Consider the following 21448-nt stretch of genomic DNA (forward strand, 5'->3'; position numbering starts at 1 on the left):
AACAATGCTGATCACATGGCAGTTTAAACTGCTATTTTTAATTGCCAGCTGCAATTTTATCCAAAGAGAAATACTAAACTTTATCTATGATTTTTTTTGGTGTGCAGTAATTGCTAACTGGCATGAGACCATCAGCTCACTGCACTCGAGAACTACATTTTTAATCACGAGTTTCTGAAACCGAGATTCAAACACAGCATCTTGGTGGTGCCAGTGCGGTGCTCCAATTCCTGAGCCACCCGGTCACCTCCCCGTTTCCGTGTGAATAGAGCCGACGGCAGACCTCTCAAAGTTGCCGTATAAAGTGTGAGGATACTTCAGAGGTCAGGGATGGTATTGTGCCATCTGTTCACGCAGGCCAATATATTCTACAACTCCTCAGCACTGGCAGATATTTATCTAGATTAGATATTTATCGGGTAATCAGCAATGCACAACAATAGTACGAATCGGTAGCGAGGAGGGATGACGAGATGCAAATATATTACGTTCACGATGCAAGCATCGAATTGCGTTGCAAATATTTGTTTTCAATTTGCATACGTTGTATGTAAGTGTTCAGGTGACAACTTAAGAGATCGTTCGGGGGTTCAATCATTCCACCCTGAGGAGGGATCCATCCCTTTGACGGTACTCCGATATCCATCAGCGGCTCCCAGCCACAGTGCGTAGTGTCTGCAGTGAAACAGCGTTACTGCCCCCTACAGATATTTTGGGTCAAATACCTGCCAGTTGTACTGCTTTCATTACGTGATGCGCCAGAGAATCACTCGCACCAAGTGGTGATTCCCCACGTCTCTGTATGATCCACGAACCCCACCTCACACTAGCCGTGAGTATGAAATTAAGAATATGTTTTACCCTATCTAGCAATAAAACAGGTGCTCTCTGGTCTGACACTGGTGAGAAAATGCCATAAAGTATGCCGTCTGTGGTGTAGGGCAATCAGTTTCAAACACAATGCATATATTATCAGAGCATGTTTGTTTGCATGTTTGCCACAAGTACGTGGGGTTAATGCAGACCCGATTCCTTGCAAAATGTATCTATTTGGTGTTTGAACATCTTAACACCTGTTTTATTGCCAGAAAGGGTAAACCCGATTCTTATTTTTCATAGTAGCGGCGGGGTTGTTTTAAAGATACGTTGACTTCACCACCACACATCAAAGTCCTTCAACCAGATTAAATAAAGGGTAACACATGTTTGTGCTCACACACACTCACCCCCTCCGCTGAAGTTCTTTAATCAAGGAATCATGAATCTGGTTAAAGGATCACGGATCAAGAGCTAATGCATCCTTACTCTTTGGTTCTTTCGGTATGGATTCCTGCAGTCACGAAAGCTTCAAATCAAGATTGACTCATGAATCCTGTTTGGCACCCGCCAGATTATGTAAAGGGCATTCATCTTTAACCAAGCGAGGTGGCTCGCTTGGTTAAAGGACAGTGTGCAAAGGGTAATGCATCTCAATGGACCGTCGCCTCGTGAAGGAACCTCAACTGACACATTGAGCCTCTGGCTCGCACTGGGCTGAAAGGACGCTGAGAGCCTGAAGTCACATTTGGCTTCCGAAACTATCAGAAGTATTTTAATGATTTGATGAATCCGATAAACACATTGCATAATTTATTTTGTGTTATAATCATTGATATTTATATTATGCATACAGCGCATATGCATATGCATACATTCCATTATATATTCATTTTCAGGCATAATTGAAAAACAAAGAAAATCATAACTCTGCTTTACAATCAATTATTAATTCATTGTCTAGTACTTCTATTTAATAAGTGCTGATTTTTGTCAGTTTAGTCAAAACCATGCATTGAATGTCACCTCTCGCCCCCCCCCCCCCCCGCTTGAATCCCAGAGCCCACTGCTGCAGTGTTGGCCATCATGAGCCACATTCTCCCACCCAGGGGCGACTTCACAGACACCAATTCCCACACTTCAGCCCAAGACACCTCACACGTGGCACATCGCCAGGCTGCTACCCTGCCCTGCACCACCAACTCCTGCTCCCCATACTCTGTCTACGTTTCGCCAGCCCTACCTCTGCCTTCGTGCCATCCTCGCCGTGGCCCTGACCCTGGCCTTTTGCATTAGCCTAACCCTGCACCAAACCATAATTCTAACTCTCATACCTCCTCAATCCCCGAACCCTGCCTCATCGCTGTCCCTTGTCTCTGATCCTAGCCTGGCCGCTGATCTTAGCCCTCTCTCTACCCGTGGCATTGACCTTGCCAAAGGGTATGGCGTGACCGTTTGACAAGCGGGGGGCTAAATGAAGTCTCAACGGGGGGGAAAGGGGGCATGAGGGACAGGGGAATGGAATCCGGGGGATGGGGATTGATGGCGGCGCCTCACAAGTTACGTACTGTACGTAAACGTCAGCGTCTTGCGTGTAGAGGCGCTGTAGCTCACGGGGTAGGACAAGAGGCCGCTTGGTTAAATCCTCGCTTGAGAAACGCCATTTTGTGCCGTTAATAATTTATAACGCATTTGCAATATGCTGTATGCGTTATTTTGTTGGTAAAAAGTTACATTTAAGAACAAACACTTTTTTTTACGATTAAATTAAGTCCATTTGCTTCTAATCCCATGTCCACAGGGGATTTTAGAGTTGAAACGATGAAATCCACTGTTCGTCCCCTGAGTCTGACCCCATTGCGATGCTACCTGTGGCCTTGTCCCTTGCCCCAGCCGTGCCTCCTCTCTATTCCTATTGTTGAGTCCTTCTCCTGTCCCTAGCCCTGCCCTTGAGGCCGGCCCCTGCCCTGAGCTGTGTTTCTCCCCTTGAGCAGCTAGCTCCCTGTGCGTGCTCTCAGCCTCATCCCTCTCCTCCTTCCTCAGCACTTCCCTTGCCCTTACCCACGTTCTTCTTCCGTGAGCGTGCCCTCAAGTCACGTTCCACCCCCCTAGCCCTGCCCCTTAGCCATGCCCTGCGTGTATGGTGGCAGCACGTTGTCGCGGTAGCTCATGGCGTAGGGCAGGTTTCCCGCGGGGCTGTAGAATGCGACGGCCACGAACATGCCTCGCCCGTCGCACGCAAGCCCCACGCCCAGATCGAGGGAGCTGCGCCACACCAGCTGGGAGAAGTTGCCTGGGGTCACGGGTCAAGGGGTCACAGAGCAAAGGGGCACAAAGCAAGGATACTCGCTCTAAGGCCACAGACCATAGTTTGCTTGTGTTAAGGGTAGAGGTCATGGATTTGAGTCACAGGTCACAGAAGGGGTCGCGAATGGCAGGACATGGATCGTAGTTACGACATCACGCATGAGGAGCATGAGTCACGAGTCAGAAGTTAAGCTACAGCTGATTACTTGAATGCAAATCTTTAGTTTAGGAGTTGAGTTAAGGAAATACACCTTTCCAGCCAAAGCATGAAATTAACATTTGGGGGCATTATAAAAAAAAACAAGAAAACAACTATAGTTAGTTTTGTTGTCTACCTTCAAAAAAAGAGATTAAACAATTTTTTGTTGACAATTTCCATCCCAAGAAGTAAACCATTGGCCATATTGTAAAATAGCCTTTCGTTATCAACAGGACTCATATGACCTCATACAGCCAATTACTGAGCTGTTCTGACTACAAACGGTTGTGAACAAATTTGCTGTGATTTCAGATCCCAAAATAACTTTATTTCTCCAGTTTTAGATCCACTCGGCCTCTTTTTGGAAGAAAAAAAAAGCCCAGGAATGAGTTCAGTGGCCCAACAGCGCGCAAATTTGTTGCGAAACAGAAGCAACAAAGTTGCAGTTTTTAATATGGGAAGTTCCACAAGATTTGAAGACGGCAACACATGTGCGTGCAACTTTAGCTTTAAGATCAAATGCTGATGGTCAAGGTGATAGTGATGGGTCAAGTGATAGATAAGGCTTAGTCACCAAAGGGTAGTCCTAAAGAATTTTGGGTTAGAGGGAGTGTGGAGAGAGAGTGTGTGGCAGGTGTCATGTGTGGGGTCTGTGCTACCAGTTCCCTGCTGAAATCCCGGGTTGTTGTAGTCGTAGGCCAGCCGGTCCGCGTACCAGCAGTTGGTGACCTTACGTCCTGTAGTGACAACAAAACAATAAATTAAATACTAGAGCATACGACGTTTCGATTGCAACACAAGCAATCATCATCAGGTATAAATGAAATAGAAACACAAATCTAGTATACTTAGAAATGTAATGTAATACAACAGAGAGTCGGATAACATAACAGTCAACAACCTACCAGTCACGTATAAAGATAAAATAATAAATTAAATACTAGCATACGACGTTTCGATTGCAACACAAGCAATCATCATCAGGTATAAATGAAATAGAAACACAAATCTAGTATACTTAGAAATGTAATGTAATACAACAGAGAGTCGGATAACATAACAGTCAACAACCTACCAGTCACGTATAAAGATAAAATAATAAATTAAATACTAGCATACGACGTTTCGATTGCAACACAAGCAATCATCATCAGGTATAAATGAAATAGAAACACAAATCTAGTATTCTTAGAAATGTAATGTAATACAACAGAGTCGGATAACATGTTGACTGTTATGTTAAGTATACTAGATTTGTGTTTCTATTTCATTCATACCTGATGATGATTGCTTGTGTTGCAATCGAAACGTCGTATGCTAGTATTTAATTTATTATTTTATCTGTATACGTGACTTTACCGAAATAACCAAAGCGTAATTCCTGCAGTCACGAAAGCTCCAAATTATGTTTGACAATGAAACAGTTGGCTGTCATACAGCACTCTTCATGCGCAGGCATCCCAGGGGGCGCTTTGCAATAAAAACTCAAAGAGCCATTGGCCGATCGATCCTGCTCAAGGTGTGATTCAGCAGAGTCTGCATATTGAGCTTAGCGATGGTCAAATCCAGGAGGCGTCACGTTCGTACCGAGTCAATCTGAGCACCCCCGCGCCATGGCTAAGTGGATCCAGAGCTGCTGGCGACTGCAGACTGTGGTTTAGGCGTCATCAGCACACCTCTAATCTGACGGTACACTCATAATATCAATTATTACATCGTGAAGATGGAAACGCTTATGTTAAACCCGTACTATCAAATGTCACATTATCACGATACCCACGTACCTCATGTGTGCGCCAAAATAAATATGCCTCCTTCACATATCTGTCTCTCCACGTAATATATGAAAGTATATCTTTTTTTCGTACATCCCATCGGCCATGTGGCCTTTTGGGAGTGCATAATTTCAACAGAATCGGTTCAACACGAGGAAATCTCTGGGCCAGATTTTCTTAACATTGCGGTTAAACTAAACTATTTCGATTTTAGCAGGTAAGGCCCACTGAGCTTTCTAGCTCTTTTTAAGAAGTGACCTGGTCACAAATGAAAGCTCAACGAAGTGGCTTATTACGGTGGAAATGTATAGCAGGCAAATACTCTAAACACGTGTTTCTAAATGTGGAGGGAAAAACCGGAGGACCCGGAGAAAAATCCAGGGTCGGTATCGAATCCACGCGAACGCAACGGTACGTGCGACGGGCATGGGGCCATCTGCTCCACCGCCGTCCCCCCACCCCGCCGCCTCTTACACCGCACCCACCCCTCCCCATCTCCCCACCTTTGGGCAGTTCGCCCGTGCCGATGTGCCTGGCCCACACGTTCTGGCCGTGCGGCACGGTGGGGTGGGACCGCAGCGCGCGCGAGCGTGCCAGCACGCGGGCCCAGGCGCGCGCGTCCCGGCCCAGGGCCACGCTCCGCCGCAGAGGCCGGGCGCCGTGGATCTCGCGCAGGCGGTTGTGCTCCGCCAGGACATCGATACAAAACTCCTCCTGGTCCTCCTCTGAGATGCGATGACAGCGGCGAGGGGGAGGACGGGAGGAGGACGGGACGAATGGAGATGAGATGGAGGTAGAGGAGGTGGAAATTGTCGAGGAGGTGGTAATGATAATGGAGGAATGGAGATGAAATGGAGGTAATCGTGAATAAGAATTCAGCCATTTGTAATTCCACTGCTGGATGAAGGCCTCCGCCATGCCTTTTTTGGCCCAAGAATCAGTTCAAACAACACTCGCCACTGATGTAAGATGTGACCTGGAATAAAAGTTAGCTCATGGAGTTCATAGCACAACTTGCCTATCTCTCTCTGCCACTATGTCCAGCACCAACACCAACCGCGTTTGTCTCCCCAGTGGCGACGTTTACAGACCACAGCAGTTTCTCATTTGAGGCTGTCGATCTAGGGAAGGCCCAGGACCGGTTCTGATATTTGTCACCGGTGTTGGCCGTGAGCGGGAACCGAACTCTGGTGGCCGGGTTCGTAGTGCAGTGCTCTAAACACTCCCCCACCGCTCCCCACAAGGTCTACAGGTGTCTGTTGACGCACAGACACGCACGCATAGTCACCTGAGATGTGGAGCTGCGCGTGCGGCTGGGGAGTGCAGGGTGTGCTCCTCACCATGGGCAGCACGTTCCTCCGGTAGAGTTCCGAGAGCGCATCTCCCACCAGCGTGGCCTTGATCAGCGCCTCCGTGCCCACCACATTGCTCAGCACCACCTCCGCCCTTGGCGTCCTTGCCGCGACCTTTGACCCAGACGCTACGGTGGGTGCACCGGGCGCGGAACAGTCTGCCCTCCTCCCGGCCCTCGCCAGCGCTTTCGACGCCTCGTCTCGCCGTGGCGGCGCGAATTTCACGCCTCCCGCGGCTGCTCCGAATTTTGTCGCGAGGGTGCCCCCCGGCGCCTTCACCCTCACTTCTCTGTGTGTCACTGCCGCTGCCCCTGCTGCCCTCCGACAAGTCACCTCTGCCACTGTCACTGCTGCCATCATCCCTGGAGTCCCGTTTTCCACGTCGGAGCGTGGGCGTTTTGTCTTTTCAGACTCCACTCCACTGTCGCTGGGCTCCACGCCACCACCGCCAGCTACGTTTAAGACTTCCTCTGCCGCTTGTCGGATATCTTTTCCAGCCACCATCTCTCCTTCATCTCCACCTCCAGTGTGCTCTTTTGTGCGAGACTCGTCTGTAATTTTCTCCATCACCAGAGTGTCTTTTCTTCCCACTTCTTCGCACGAGCCTGCACCTCCATGCCCCCTTTCTGCCACCCACGGGAGCTCTTCAGTTGCTTCCGCCTCAGATGTTTCCATTATTTCACAAGTTGTTCTGTCTGAATCCATCACCAGAGTTTCTGTGCCCGAGCTCTCCTCTGTATCCAAGTCTGTGTCGGCAGACTGCATCGACAGCTCCATTGTCCAGGGGGCATCTCCAAGTGACAAGAAGGAAACCGATTTCGGCATGGCTTCCTTTGGTGCCAACTCACTCAAGGCATCGGTCTTGCCACCTGTACCCACGGCGCGTGTGCCTGCCGATTCGTCCATCACGGTTGCCGTGCTTTCTGCCACGGAACGTTCTGGATCTTCCATCGCCTCGCTTTCCCGAACCCCTTCGACGAGGGACGACTTCTCCGACTTCCCAACACCCGAGCCCCCACCGACCGACGAGGCGTCGTCCACGGTAAGCATCACCCCCGCGTCCACCGCCAGTACACAATCGTCATCGTCCGCCGATTCTGCCACCCTCGGGCCGCAGTCTTCGTCCACCCCTTCTGTCCCCGGGACACAACTTCCTCCGTTCGGCGCTGCCACCGGAGAGACGGCGATCATGTCGGCATCGTCGCCGGGAGTCGCGCATCGTTGCCCGAGAGCGGGGGGGTCGTACAGGGCCACGACCACCACGCAGCCCTGGGGGCTGACGGCACGGCCGACCCCGAGTCTCTGCGAGGCCCTCCACACCAGCTGGCAGAAGCGAGCTGCGGCGCAGGGCGTCTCGTTACTTAGCCCGACCGGACACATGATGCCGAGCTTTGTGCTCCCGGCCGAACGCGGCAGAACTCGTCTTACCAGCAGCGATGTGCAGGGGAGAGAATTCGGAATTCACTAATGGCAGCAGTTGCCCTGCGCTCTGAAGGTCGACTTAGCATAGACACACAAAATGTTTGTTTCATTATAAAAAGTAGATTTCATGTTTTTTAAAACCTTATCCAGGTAACCAACTCTACGATTCAACACTTGTTTTTAAGATGTTTGGCCAGTTCTCTTTGTGAGTGGGTATGGGTGGGCACAATAATTCCCTGCAGGAGATATTCCAAACAATGGGTTCACATTCAAATATCTGCAAAGACAAATTGAAAAAATCCCTTGCTATAATGCTATCTCCTGGCCATTTCAGAATTTAATATTTAAAGTTATTTTGTCCTTGGAAATATTCACTTTTTTCAAACAGGCGAATAAAAAAAGATGTTACCATCGATGAATAATATAACTTTCAGTTTTCTCTCATTCCCACCCCATAAGAAGCACGTGGTGTTTGCTGTCTCCAGTAATTCCGTTACTTACACTGATGCTGTCGCGATGATTATGACGACGATGATATATGTCAGTTAGGTGTGTTGCAAGTTGAAAAAAAACATGATTCCACGTGTGATGATGAAGCTACTTAGACGAGCTATGCGTGGCCAGGTTGCCTCTGAAAAATTGCGAATGGCTCGTGGGCTTTACCTGGCTAATTAATTACACAGCAGTTCAGTTGAAGTCGTTTGTTTCGCCAAAGTCCAGTGGCAGAAAATATTGAATCCTAAAATAATCTGAGTTGAACTTTTCAAACGAGAGGGCAGCAGTGGCCAATCCAGCAGGCGGTGCGATCCACTGCGATGGATGTCAACGCGCTCTGCGATGATCCCCCACCACCCCCCCCCCCCCCTCAAAATCTCTGGCCAAATAATTACCCGGAGTTAACCCTGTAATGTCCGAGCAAGTTTTGTTTAAATGATGAAAGCTACGTTATTTATGTGGCTAGATTTCGTTTCTTGTACCAACCACTGTTTTAAAAAAAAATATCCTGGCCTGCCACAATGTGACTGCATATGAAAAAACCGTTAAATTGAGATGTTGTTTTTTAAAACATGGTATCATATTTGCTATAGATTAATAGAATAACACTACGAGCATCACCTATTGGTAGAAGTTGTTTTTTTAATCTACGAATTCTTAGTCAGGGCTTTGTATTTGCCATAAGCCATGAAAATAATAGTTGTCTGCTGGTTTTAAATGTTCTTATTTGTCCTAGAGATCCACACAAATATTTATTTGGCGATCATCCACCCGTGGATCACGATCCACGTGTTGGCCACTGCTGCGAGAAGACATCTCACCATAATGTCATTGGAGTTTTACCGCATTTAGCATCACCAACCTTGCTCATGAGGAGGTGAAATAAAACACAGACATCATCGTGATTGTCCTCATTGTCCCCACTCGGCGTGTAACTATTCCGCCTGCCCAGTAATTGCCATGTTTCACTCGCAATTTAACTGGAGAATTGATTCTCCATCATCTGCTTTTAACCATCTCTTTTGTATTGCGTGTTCTTTTCCGTATCGTTTGTACAGTTTCCTCAGCTACATTAGTCTGAGTTTGAGTCTAACTCAGCATATTCTAAACAATCGATTCTTACACAATTCAACGCATGTTCCGGGAGCCTGAGTCAATTTGAATGTATGGAGAGATGCGTCATTACGTGCTTGTGGTCAATATAATCGTCTGATGAATGTGCGACCTCCATCGCCCAGCCTGTTCTCTCCATCACAGCGTAGAGGAGGTCAAGGTGATGAAGATGTCCTCATGAGTGGACACAATGAAAGCTCTTACCGGACTCGGTCTGAGGGCTCAGGATGTCGAAGTTGTGTCGTCCGATTTCGCTATACCACGCGTCGGTGACCTCGGACGCTGTCGATTCACACGGACAGGGGGCACAGGAAGAGTGAGTGAGGTGGGATCAATCGCCAGGGGACGGGGTCCATCCCTCTGGCAAAAAGTGCCCGCACGCCCTTACACAGGCGCCAGACACGGTGTTGAGTGGCTTTGTGTGTCTGTGTGTGTATGACCTGCGGTGTGTGCGAGCCTGGTGGCTGCTGGTGGTGTGAGACTTGACAGTGGGGTGGCTCACCCCTTAGTGTGTGTGCCTGTGTACAGGGTGTGCCTGACCCGTGGTGTGCGTCAGAGCGTTGTGATGAACACGCGGTGTGCGAGTGGTCCACAGACCGTGGTGTGCGTGAACGTGGTGGGGCTAACCCTCTGGTGTGAGTGTGTGTGAGCGGTGTGGCTGACCTGTGGTGCCCGAGTCTGAGAGTGATGTGGTTGCCCCGTAACGTGAGTGTACGAGTGATGTTGATGAGCCGTCGTGTCTGTGTGCGAGAGTGGTGTGCTGGCCTGGAGTGTGAGTGTGTGGTGGTTGAGTGTGGCGCAGTGGTTTGCGCACTGTGCTTCGACCAACATCAGTGAGGATTATCTGAACACGTCCCAGGCCTCCTCTAGGTCGACTCAGCCTCAAATTATTACATAGTGCAGTGTGTATAAACATCGCCAATGGGGATACAAAGGCGGTCGTGCTTGGTCCTGGCCATCCACCCCCCTTGTGTACCATGCTAGACTTCAGAGGTGCTCAATAACAGCACTTGCTCCAACAGTCTAAGGCTATACGGGGGATCATTGTCTTTGGTGTGCCTGGCCCGTGGTGTGTGTGTGGGTGTGTGAGCGGTGTGGCTAACCTGTGGGGGCGTGAGTGTGGGAGTGATGTGGCTGGGCTGTGGTGTGTGTGTGGGTGTGTGAGCGGTGTGGCTAACCTGTGGGGTGCGTGAGTGTGTGAGTGATGTGGCTGGGCTGTGGTGTGTGTGTGGGTGTGTGAGCGGTGTGGCTAACCTGTGGGGTGCGTGAGTGTGTGAGTGATGTGGCTGGGCTGTGGTGTGTGTGTGGGTGTGTGAGCGGTGTGGCTAACCTGTGGGGGCGTGAGTGTGGGAGTGATGTGGCTGGGCTGTGGTGTGTGTGTGAGTAGTGTGACTGATCCGTAGTGTGAGTGAATGATGTGGCAGATTCCGTGGTGTGTGCGAGTGGGTAAATTGTGTGCAGCGCCGTGGTGTTTGTGAGCGAGGTGGCTTCCCCATGCTGTGTGTGTGAGTGTATGAGCAGTGTGGCCGTCCCGGGGTGTGTGTGTATATGAGTGGTGCGGCTGTCCCGGGTGGTGTGTGTATATGAGTGGTGTGGCCGTCCCGGGGTGTGTGTGTATATGAGTGGTGTGGCTGTCCCGGGGTGTGTGTGTATATGAGTGGTGCGGCTGTCCCGGGGTGTGTGTGTATATGAGTGGTGCGGCTGTCCCGGGTGGTGTGTGTATATGAGTGGTGTGGCTGTCCCGGGGTGTGTGTGTATTTGAGTGGTGTGGCTGTCCCGGGGTGTGTGTGTATATGAGTGGTGCGGCTGTCCCGGGGTGTGTGTGTATATGAGTGGTGTGGCTGTCCAGGGGTGTGTGTGTATATGAGTGGTGTGGCTGTCCCGGGGTGTGTGTGTATTTGAGTGGTGTGGCTGTCCCGGGGTGTGTGTGTATATGAGTGGTGTGGCTGTCCCGGGGTGTGTGTGTATATGAGTGGTGCGGCTGTCCCGGGGTGTGTGTGTATATGAGTGGTGTGGCTGTCCCGGGTGGTGTGTGTATATGAGTGGTGTGGCTGGGCCCTTGCTGTCAGTGTGAGAGTGATGTGGCAGGACCGTGGTGCGTGTGAGTGATGTGGGAGAACCGTCGTGCATGTGAGGGTGTGAGCGGTGTGTGTGTGTGAGGGTGTGTGTGTGTGTGAGGGTGTGAGCGATGTGTGTGTGTGTGTGAGAGGGTGTGAGCGATGTGGCTGACCCGTGGTGTGTGTGTGTGTGAGGGTGTGAGCGGGGTGTGTGTGTGTGTGAGGGTGTGAGCGGTGTGTGTGTGTGAGTGAGGGTGTGAGCGGTGTGGCTGACCCGTGGTGTGTGTGTGTGTGTGAGAGGGTGTGAGCGATGTGGCTGTACCCGCGGTGTGTGTGTGTGAGTGAGGGTGTGAGCGGTGTGGCTGTACCCGTGATGTGTGTGTGTGTGTGAGAGGGTGTGAGCGATGTGGCTGTACCCGTGCGGTGTGTGTGTGTGAGCGGTGTGTGTGTGTGTGTGAGGGTGTGAGCGGGGTGTGTGTGTGAGGGTGTGAGCGATGTGTGTGTGTGTGAGGGTGTGAGCGATGTGTGTGTGAGTGAGGGTGTGAGCGATGTGTGTGTGTGAGCGATGTGTGTGTGTGAGGGTGTGAGCGATGTGTGTGTGTGAGGGTTGTGAGCGGTGTGGCTGTACCCGTGGGGTGTGTCGCGTCCCCCCCGAGCCCCAGGTAGACGCTCTCCCCGGGCCGCGACTCCGTGCGCCCCACGCGCTCCAGGGCCGCGGCGTCCCAGCGCGCCGCGCCCGGGAGCCCCTCCCCCGCCTGTGCCTCCTCCGCTTGCTCCTCCACTGCGGGTACCCCACCTGGTTGCACCCCACCTGGTTGTACCCCACCTGGTTGCCCTCCAGCTGGTTGTACCCCACCTGGTTGCACTCCACCTGGTTGTGCGTCAGCTGGATGTGCGTCAGCTGGTTGAGGTTCACTTGATTGTAGTTCGCATGCTTCATTGGATCGTATTTTGTCACCCTGAAATGTAGTTGATTGCATTGCAGTTGGTTGACGTTGATTTGACTGCAGCGCGTCTGGCTGTAGTTGATATGGCTGTCGTCCCTCCGTCTCTCGTTTATCCGGACTGAGTTTGTCCGGCTGCAGTTCACTTGGTGGTAGTCCTTCTTGCTGTACTTTGTTTCGATGCAGTTGCTGTTCTTGCAATCTCGCCGTCCATATTCTGTCCGGATGTATGTCGCTCGACGGCAGTTTATCTGCCTGTAGCGCTTGTGGCTGTGGATGTGCTGGCTGTAGTCCGTGATGGTTTGGGGACGCAGCTTGTGAAGGGTTCCCCTGCACGTCCTCCAGTGGCGGCTCATCCTCCCGCCGAGTGTGAGACTGTGCATCGTCACGCGGACCTCGGTCCACCTGGGAGCTTCCCACCAACGCCCCGTTATCTGGCTGCACGCTGTCCTGCTTTCTCTTCTCCGGCTGCACCCGTTCAGGCTGCCGTCTACCCACAGCCAGCTCTGCCGCAGTCAAACTGCTTGGCTGTGCTTGGTCCACCTGCAGACTGTCCGCGTGTGCTTCTCGCAAGTCGAGTGCTTGTCCCGGTTGCAGCTCTTCCGTTTGCCGGCCGCCTGTCTGTAGCCCGCCGAGCCCGAGCGCGTCCACCAGCGGTGCGTGCAGGTCCGCCGGGTGCTCGCGTGACCTGTCCTCCCGTAGCTGCCCGCCGCGTGGCATCGTGACAGCGCCAGGCTCCATTAGCAGGAGGAGCAGGGCCTCGGCACGGAGCTGGGCCCCTGCACAGAGCTCCGCACTGAGGACCAGAGGCTTCGCTCCGTGCCTCTTCCTCAGGGCGTTGTGCGCCACGAGCAGACCCTGTTGGAAGTCGCTTGCTTGCGGCCCTACGGGAGCACATGCACACACAATCCTCCAGTTCACCAGGCCACGGACCCTTCAGCGTTACCACCACGTCCGTGAGGGAGAACCATAGTCCAATTGTGCTATTCCCTCATTTTATATCATAAGCTTATTTTGAATGGCTAAGGGGGCGTGACCATCTCCTCGCTACGCAGCACGAACTCGAGAACCCGGGCTAATTACGAGCGGCTGAAACCCAGCATCGCGGCAATGCGGGCAAAATGCTCAATTATAGATTTGTTTTATTTGATCAAAGTTGAATGTTGTTCTACAACAGAGGCACTATACGGTGGGCGCGTAAAGCCATCACAGCATCTTGAGAGTCCAGATGGTTAGCAATTGCCATAGTTGCTCACGAGTAATTGCACTGCCGGTGACAATCGCCACGACATCGCCCCAGGTGGATCCTGGCCGTCAGCGCCAGCAGATCAACGCCAGACGCACCGTCAGAGCCCGCTTCCTTTGCTTTGGTCGCATGCGAAGATGACGGCGGTGCAGACCGCGTGGGCAGCACGGGCAACGGGGACGCATCGGCGCACGTGGGCGGCACGGGCAGCGGGGGCAGCGCCGGCAAGGGGGGCGGCACGGGGCAGGGGGGCAGCACGTTGGCGTGGAAGGCGCCCTGGGGGCCCTGGTTGCCCGCGGGGCTGTAGAGCGTCACCACGACGAGGCGGCGCCCGTCGCAGGCGCGGCCCACGCCCATCGAGCACGAGGCGCGCCACACGAGCTGCGTGAAGTGCACTGCGACACGCGCACAAAGGCAAAGGTCCCCCCGCCCCCCCCCCCCCCGCATACCTTTCACATGTTGGGCCAAGTGCTGTTAATGAGCATCTATGGGGCCGTCTATAAATGACGTCACGCGATTTTGGACGATTTTTAACCACCCCCCTCGTCACACGGCGTCACAAAAAGTCAGACCCCCCCCCCTCAACTGTGACGTCACAAAGCTCTGCCACCCCCCCCCCCAAAAAAAAATCTAAAACACGTTTCAAATCGCTTTAAACTATTGTCAATGTAGTGCGTATTTAATGTGGCGCTGCACTCTGATGTTGTAGGAGAAAACATTTATTTTAAAAGTCGATTTAATTAAGTAGAACGTGTTGTCTAAATTTAGTTGCGCATTTTGATGTGACGTCACATTTCTCAACCCCCCCCCCCCTCGTCACACATCGTCACAAATGTCTGACCCCCCCCCCGCCTAGGTGCGTGACGTCATTTATGGACGGCCCCTATGAAGGCGAGCAAGGCACACGAGGAGGTGGCGTGGTAACCACCACGCCCTGGCCGCCTTTGTCTCCCTCGTGGCGATATTTACACCGCACCCGGTGCTCGTTTGAGGCTGAGTCGACGTAGACGAGGCCCGAGAACGGTTCTGATCATCTTCACTGGTGTTGGACGTGAGCGGGAATCGAACTCGGGTCGCCGAAATCTGAGTGCGGCGCTCGCTGCACGCACGCACCTCAGCTGCTGGAGGACCATCGATTCACAGTCTTCTCTGGATGAGCTGGGCTCACGGGGAGGATGAGTGGTCCAGACAACGGACTATCACAGACATCGAGGTGCGTATGTAAAGTTAATTCTAGATTTGAAGTTTTCGTGACTGCAAAGATCCATACTCTTTGGTGCTTTCGGTAAAGACACGAAGGTGAAAATAAAAAAAATAAAAACGAAAATAACTAAATTAAATCACGACGTTTCGGGCGCAACACAAGCGTCCGTCATCAGGTGTGGACAACCACAGCGAAAACAGTTGCTGAGGTATCCCCACCTGATGACGGACGCTTGTGTTGAGCCCCGAAACGTCGTGATTTAATCTAGTTATTTTATATTTATTTTCACCTCCGTGATCGATTTACTTGCTGACGTGTTTGCGGTCACGTGGGTGCTGAGTCAATGACCCCAACGATAAGTGAGGAGCAGCTACTAATAGAATTAAACCCGGGCATGTCAAGATATTTGTTTCTGTGATTTTGTCCGTAAACGCGGTTGATCCGTTCGCGATTGATAGCGAAGTATCGGCGCGTTAGGCAACTAAACGTCGATTGCTTTCGGCTTTTGATGTAAATGAATCCGACTCGTGAAGGTCACTGTCGTTTGCAAAGGAGTGGATCACGTTGCGAGTGGACTATATTTAAGTTGATGAGTTTAATCAGCTGTCACATGCCCAGAGGGTGGAAATATTCATCGAAACGTTGATCGATATCGAGTCTTAAGTTCACAATGCATGCATCAAGTGGTGCCTGTACGAATCTGTGTTTAGCCGACTATTGTGTAAGTTGTATGAAATGAGTTCCGCCCCTCGTAGCCACGACATTCACCACAATGTACATTTTTTTTTAATTGGTGAACTGAATCGAATCGCCGTTGTGGTGAATTCCAACCTCCGTAAACCACACACGGGTGTTGGACAGCCTCAGCTCATCATCCTCGTCAACCACGACCAATCCACTGCTGGATGAAGGCCTACCTAAGCTGCTACCACCTATCATAATCCTGCGATGCACCAATCCAATCGGGCAGCAGCTGGCTACAGTTTACAAGCTTACGAGACAGATGAGAGAAGACGTGAACACGTGTCCGGGTTAGTTTAGCATGGGCTGACTTTGCGAGTACTCGCACACGTACAAACACACACACACGTACACACGTACACACACACGTACACACGTACACACACACGTACACACCTGTGTTGGGCTTGTATCCAGGGCTGGAGAAGTCGTAATGCTTCACTTCGCTGTACCAGTGCTCCGTCACTTCTTTGCCTGGGGCACACGCGCATACACGTGCGCACATACGTACATACACACGTACATGCTCACCTTCTTAACGAGTAGGATACGTAACCCCCTGAAGTCAGTTGTGGATGTTCAACCCCTCGTTTTGAGCAGGACTGCGTGACTCCAGAAGTCGGTTATACAGGTCAAGGTCTGTTCCCGACATCGATATTGGATATCCATCCACGTTCACCCCTTGTTCCTGCCCACAGGCCCCGCATGCCCAAGAGATGATAGTTGACGTTTCTCCATATCTCGTTTTAGTGCGACCTCTAACCCGGTATCCCAAGATTAACCATTGACCCCATGCGTCCCAGGTTTAACCCCTGACCCCCTTGTGTACCCAGCTTCAAACCCTGTGACCCCCTTGTGTACCCAGCTTCAAACCCTGTGACCCCCTTGTGTACCCAGCCTCAACCCCTGGCCCTCTTGCGTCCCCTTAGTCTCAATCCCGTACCGCCGGGCTCGGCGCCCTGTTCCCTGGCGCCCAGCGGGCGGTAGTACAGGTTTTCGCCGTGGCTCGTGTCGCTGTGCTTGAGCGCGCGCCTCTCCAGGAGGTGCTCGGCCCAGGCGCGCGCTTCGCGCTCCAGCGCGGCGCACGCGCGCAGCGGCGCGGCCCCGTGGCGCGCGCGCGCCGCGTTGTGCGCGAGCAGCAAGTCGCCCGCAAAGTCATCCGCGAAGTCCCCCGCGAAGTTCCGTGGCGGCGACGCGGTCACAGCGGCGGCGGCGGCGGTGGTGGCGGCCACCAACCCCCCGCCGCCACCGCGAACCGAGGTCCCGCCGGGCGGCTCTCCCAGTGACATCTGCAAGCAGGAAGGAAACGAAAATGCGGTCGGCACTTGTTGGGACTGTTAGGTGGGAGATGATGATGGTGGTGGTGGTGGTGATGATTGTGATGGTGAAAATGCATCGGTAGATGCTAACAGCGCCGCTTGTTACTCGATATTAGTTACGGTGGAGGAAGCAATTGCCCGCAGGAGGAATGGACGTAATGTTGGTGTCTCATAAATAATGAGGCGATCAAAAACGTTGGGCTCGATCACCAATATCAAGCAAATTTCAAAATAAAAACGCATTAATGTTGCATCCGTTCTAAATACATTTCCCACCATGTAGCATAGATACGCTGCATGGCGCTTTCGCTACATGTTTCAGTTCACTGTTGGATATATTTCCATAATTTGAGGCATGTTGGGGAAATGTTGTTCAAAGTTATATCCAAAATGTAGTCGTGAATATGAAATAAAAATCGGCCGAAAAGCCAGGCCACATTGGATGCGCAGAGACGGAACGCTGAAGGGTTTTTTGAATATAAACTTAACACAGGGCATGTCAGCTTATTGCCTGAATAAATAGTGCGGCTCTTGGGACAAAGCGACCCAAGAATACTTAAAGTAAACCTCGCCATATGGCGTGTTGCGCATAGAGGGTACAGACAACGCAGTGGATACAGAGACACTGAGACAAATGTGTGGAGAGAGAGGGAGAGAGAGACCTCGACACCCAGAGTCACGCAGAGTCAGGGAAATAGATGCCCAGAAATATGAATATATAGAGACACGGAGAGGGAACACGGGGACAGGTAACAGATATAGAGATGCGGCGAGAGACACCGAGGTATGCATAGACACGGAGGTACAGACACAAAAGTGGGATACTGACGCGAGAGATTGAGAGCAAGAGACGCGGCGAGACACAAATACGTGGAGACGTGGAGACACAGAAACAGAACGAGCCGAACTACGCGAAGACATCCCACCAACCGGTCGGGTTACGAGGGCATCACTGTCAAGGACCCGTAATCACAACACGCGCGTGTTTATACAGCGGGATTCAAACAATTTGCATCTGAAAGCGCTTAACATTTTGACCTGCACACAAACACATTACAAGCCAAACAATGGACATCTTCATAAAAGGCACGAGCACCCCACTGCAGTCAAATCAGAACACAAGGCGGCCAGCGGCACGGGGGAGACGTTCAGGGCACGGGCCACGCAGCACGACGTCAATCACTCGAGCACGACTCAAGACTCCCGACATCAAAGAGAGTCCAGCGAACAGTGATGGCAATAATTATATTTAATACCGCGCGTTACGCATGTAAATAGTATGCAAAACACACTGAACGTCATGAATCCCTAGCACGTATATTAGATGTAAAAAGCAGTGAACAAGAATGTGTGTGTTTTAAGTGTGATTTTACGAGTTTACGGACCCATTCGCTATACTCGCTTGTGCTCCAGTCCAGGGTGAGTTGATGAATTTGCACAAATCTCTACGTGATCCGTCACATTTTGAATCTAAAGCGCTGGGTCACACGCGGTGTGCATTATGCCACAACAAATGTAGGTGGAGTTAATTGATATGCTGCGTTATATTCATAGAGGGTGTGTTCATATAATGCTAAACGTTCTCAAATGCTTTTATCCGTTGTTCATGTATTTTTTTTATAATAAAGAGATGTCTCAAAAGATATGACTATGATTCATATTCTTGGTTCTTTCGGTAAAAGTCACGTAGAAGGAAAATAATAAAATAATAAAAATATTTAACTAAAAAATTATCACGACGTTTCGACTGCAACACAAGCAATCAGCATCAGGTGTGAAACGTCGTGAGAATTTTATTGTTTTATAATTTTAATATTTCCCTTCTACGTGACTTTACCGAAAGAACCAAGAACATGAATCCCTGCAGTCACGAAAGCTTTAAATAAAAATATGACCATGGTTTATTAACATCGTTTTTTTGCCATTACCTTTAACGGCAAGACATTTAAAGTAAAAGCAATTCGCGGTTTCGCTGCACATATAGAAATGTCCCACAGCAATAAGCACAGAATTGCTGACCGTTCCCACGGAGAGCGGCGAGGAGAGATTCTGCCGCGGTGTAACAATGGGCAGCACCCTGGACTGTCAGATTCTATCTCCCGGCGTGGCAGTTAAAATAATCGTGCAACTTTTCAGTCAGTGCATTCCTCATTAAAACTCCAATTGAATCGGTTACCGGTTAATGACTTTCGGGGATGCTTAGATATTATTACTGTTTAAACCAATCCTCTCTCTATTCCCTTTTTTAAACACATAGTTGATACAATACATGAGCAAATATTGAAATAATTAAAGGTAGCCACATCAATAACTTCATTCAAATTATATAAATGTGTTGTATACCATTTTCCATCACACACACGTAATGTATGTTAATGCCATTGATATTACAATACGCGATTTAAGATTTCAATCTTGTTGATTTCAATTAAAACATATATACAATCATAACCGGGTGTCCCTGTTACGCCACTGATCCAATTCAAACTTAATTGTCCAGCCGTCTTTCACGAGTGATGACGATGACCTTGATGATGATGACGCAGATGATGCTGCCGATTAACAAACTGCTGCTGCTGTTGATTGTGACGATCATGGTGATGATGATAATACACACATTGCATGAGTGGTTGCTGATGATAATAATGACGATTACCACCAGGTCGATAATGTTGATTAGCGCAGTGCTGCTGCTGCTGGAACACGTTACTATTGCTGATGATCATGTTGATGAACGCCCGTCTGCTCGTGCTGATAACCATGATTATGAGCACGTTGCTGCAGCTGATGAGCACGTGTCTAATGTCACTGATGATGTTGATGCGTTACATTTGCCGTGAGTCAGCAGGTCGTTTCTGCTGCCGCTGTCAGAACGATGTCGCTGGCGATGTCGATGAGGATGTCGATGTCGATGATGATGATGATGGTCCTCGGTCTCCGCAAGGCTGTGGAGACTGCACCGTGAGCGCCTCTCTCTCTTTCTCTCTGCAGGAGACTTCTCCCTCGATCAATGGCGCGGCATGAATAATACATCGGGGCACTGTACACGCATCGCCGGACAGCACCTCACTCCATGCGCAAATCCCTCTCTCTCTCCCTCATTCCACTCTCCCCTCGCTCTCTCCATCTCTCATTCACCCCCTCCCTTCATCCCTTCCTCTCTCCACTCCTCCCCATCTCTTCACCTCCCTCTCTCCATCTATCCCACTCTCCGCTCGCTCTCTTCCCATCATACCGTTTATCCCTTCCGTCTCTCGATCCACCACTTTCTCTCCACGACTCCCATCCGTTCACCCCGTGCCTTCAACACTCTCTCACCACTCACCCCCTAATCACCTCTACCCCCCACCACCCACACACACTCTTCCTCCTTATCTCACTTTCTTCCTCCATCCCACTCTCTACTCACTATCTTCCTCTCCTCCACTACTTAATCCCTCTCGCTCCTTCCCTCCCTTCACCCCAACACTCTCCCTCCACCACTATCTCCGCTGGCTCATAAATCCCAGCACTTTGTCCCATCTCTCACTTCCCCCACTTTCCCTCGCTCCTCGCATTTGCTCTCTCTCTCTCTCTTGACATCATCTCTCGCCCTCTCTCGTGAATGTTGAGAGTGGGGGACATTAATGGAAAGGATTGGGGTAGAGGGGGGGGCATAGGGAGAGTGCTGGAGGGAGAAAGTGAGGGGGGAAGAGGTGGTGAGGAAGTGGACGAGGTAGTGCGTGGGAGAAGGAATTCGATGGAGGGAGAGAATTGGTGCGGGAGAGAAAGGGAGGGAGGTGGTGCTGATGATGTCTCGTGGAACAGGAGCATTTTACTGGTAGGAACCGCCAGGTTACACCAGCCCACAGGGGGTTATTGTGTCCGTCCGTCCGTTGTGCAGGGAGGGGCTGGGTGGGGAGGAAGGGGCTGGGTGGGGCTGGGCGGGGGGTGTGGGGTGGGGCTGGGTGGGGAGGGGCTGGTCACCCCGTGGTGCCCTTATAAAACTCAACGTTTAACCTACTCACGCCGGCTTGTGCCTGCCCTCACAGTCGGGCATATTTGCGGAATACACCACGCCGCCGTTGACCCTGGCCATTGACCGAGCAATCCAACCTTCCTACCAGCTCCCTCCGCAGGAGGAACGTGTTATAGCGTGACGTCGAATTTTGATACCCGGTTCGAGAGCTTCGGGAGATGTTTCAGGGGAATTGTAGTTCCAGTGGACAGAGGCGTTCACTCGCAAGTCCTGTCGTTTCAAGTTGCTCACCATCTTCGCCCTGCGGAGCGCCCTTGAGCCTCTCCCTGTGTGCGTAACGGAGCCGCAATGTCCTGTGTGTAATGTCCTGTGTGTAATGTTCTTTGTGTAATGCTCTGTGTGTAATGTTCTGTGTGTAATGTCCTGTGTGTAATGTTCTGTGTGTAATGTTCTGTGTGTAATGTTATGTGTGTAATGTTCTGTGTGTAATGTTCTGTGTG

The 21448-nt window shown here is 51.0% G+C and overlaps 1 protein-coding gene across 2 annotated transcripts; it reads right to left on the reverse strand.

Moving 5' to 3' along the window:
* Positions 1-1581: 1581 nt before the first annotated feature.
* LOC144932603 (uncharacterized) lies at positions 1582-20172 on the reverse strand. Of its 2 annotated transcripts, none has more exons than XM_078856838.1 (10): positions 19820-20172; positions 16615-16960; positions 16068-16145; positions 13825-14121; positions 12165-13364; positions 9684-9761; positions 6386-7786; positions 5601-5822; positions 3982-4059; positions 1582-3109 (listed from the first exon to the last, which is right to left on the reverse strand). In XM_078856838.1, exons 2-10 carry the CDS (start codon positions 16958-16960, stop codon positions 2925-2927), a joined length of 3885 nt encoding a protein of 1294 aa, XP_078712964.1. In that variant the 5' UTR covers positions 19820-20172; the 3' UTR covers positions 1582-2924. The 2 variants fall into 2 exon arrangements, with proteins under 2 accessions (XP_078712964.1, XP_078712965.1); XM_078856839.1 differs by having other exon boundaries at positions 6386-7615; positions 19820-20171.
* Positions 20173-21448: the final 1276 nt, after the last annotated feature.

The sequence above is a fragment of the Lampetra fluviatilis genome, chromosome 5 (genome assembly GCF_964198595.1).
Source record: "Lampetra fluviatilis chromosome 5, kcLamFluv1.1, whole genome shotgun sequence".
NCBI classification, from domain to species: Eukaryota; Metazoa; Chordata; class Hyperoartia; order Petromyzontiformes; family Petromyzontidae; genus Lampetra; species Lampetra fluviatilis.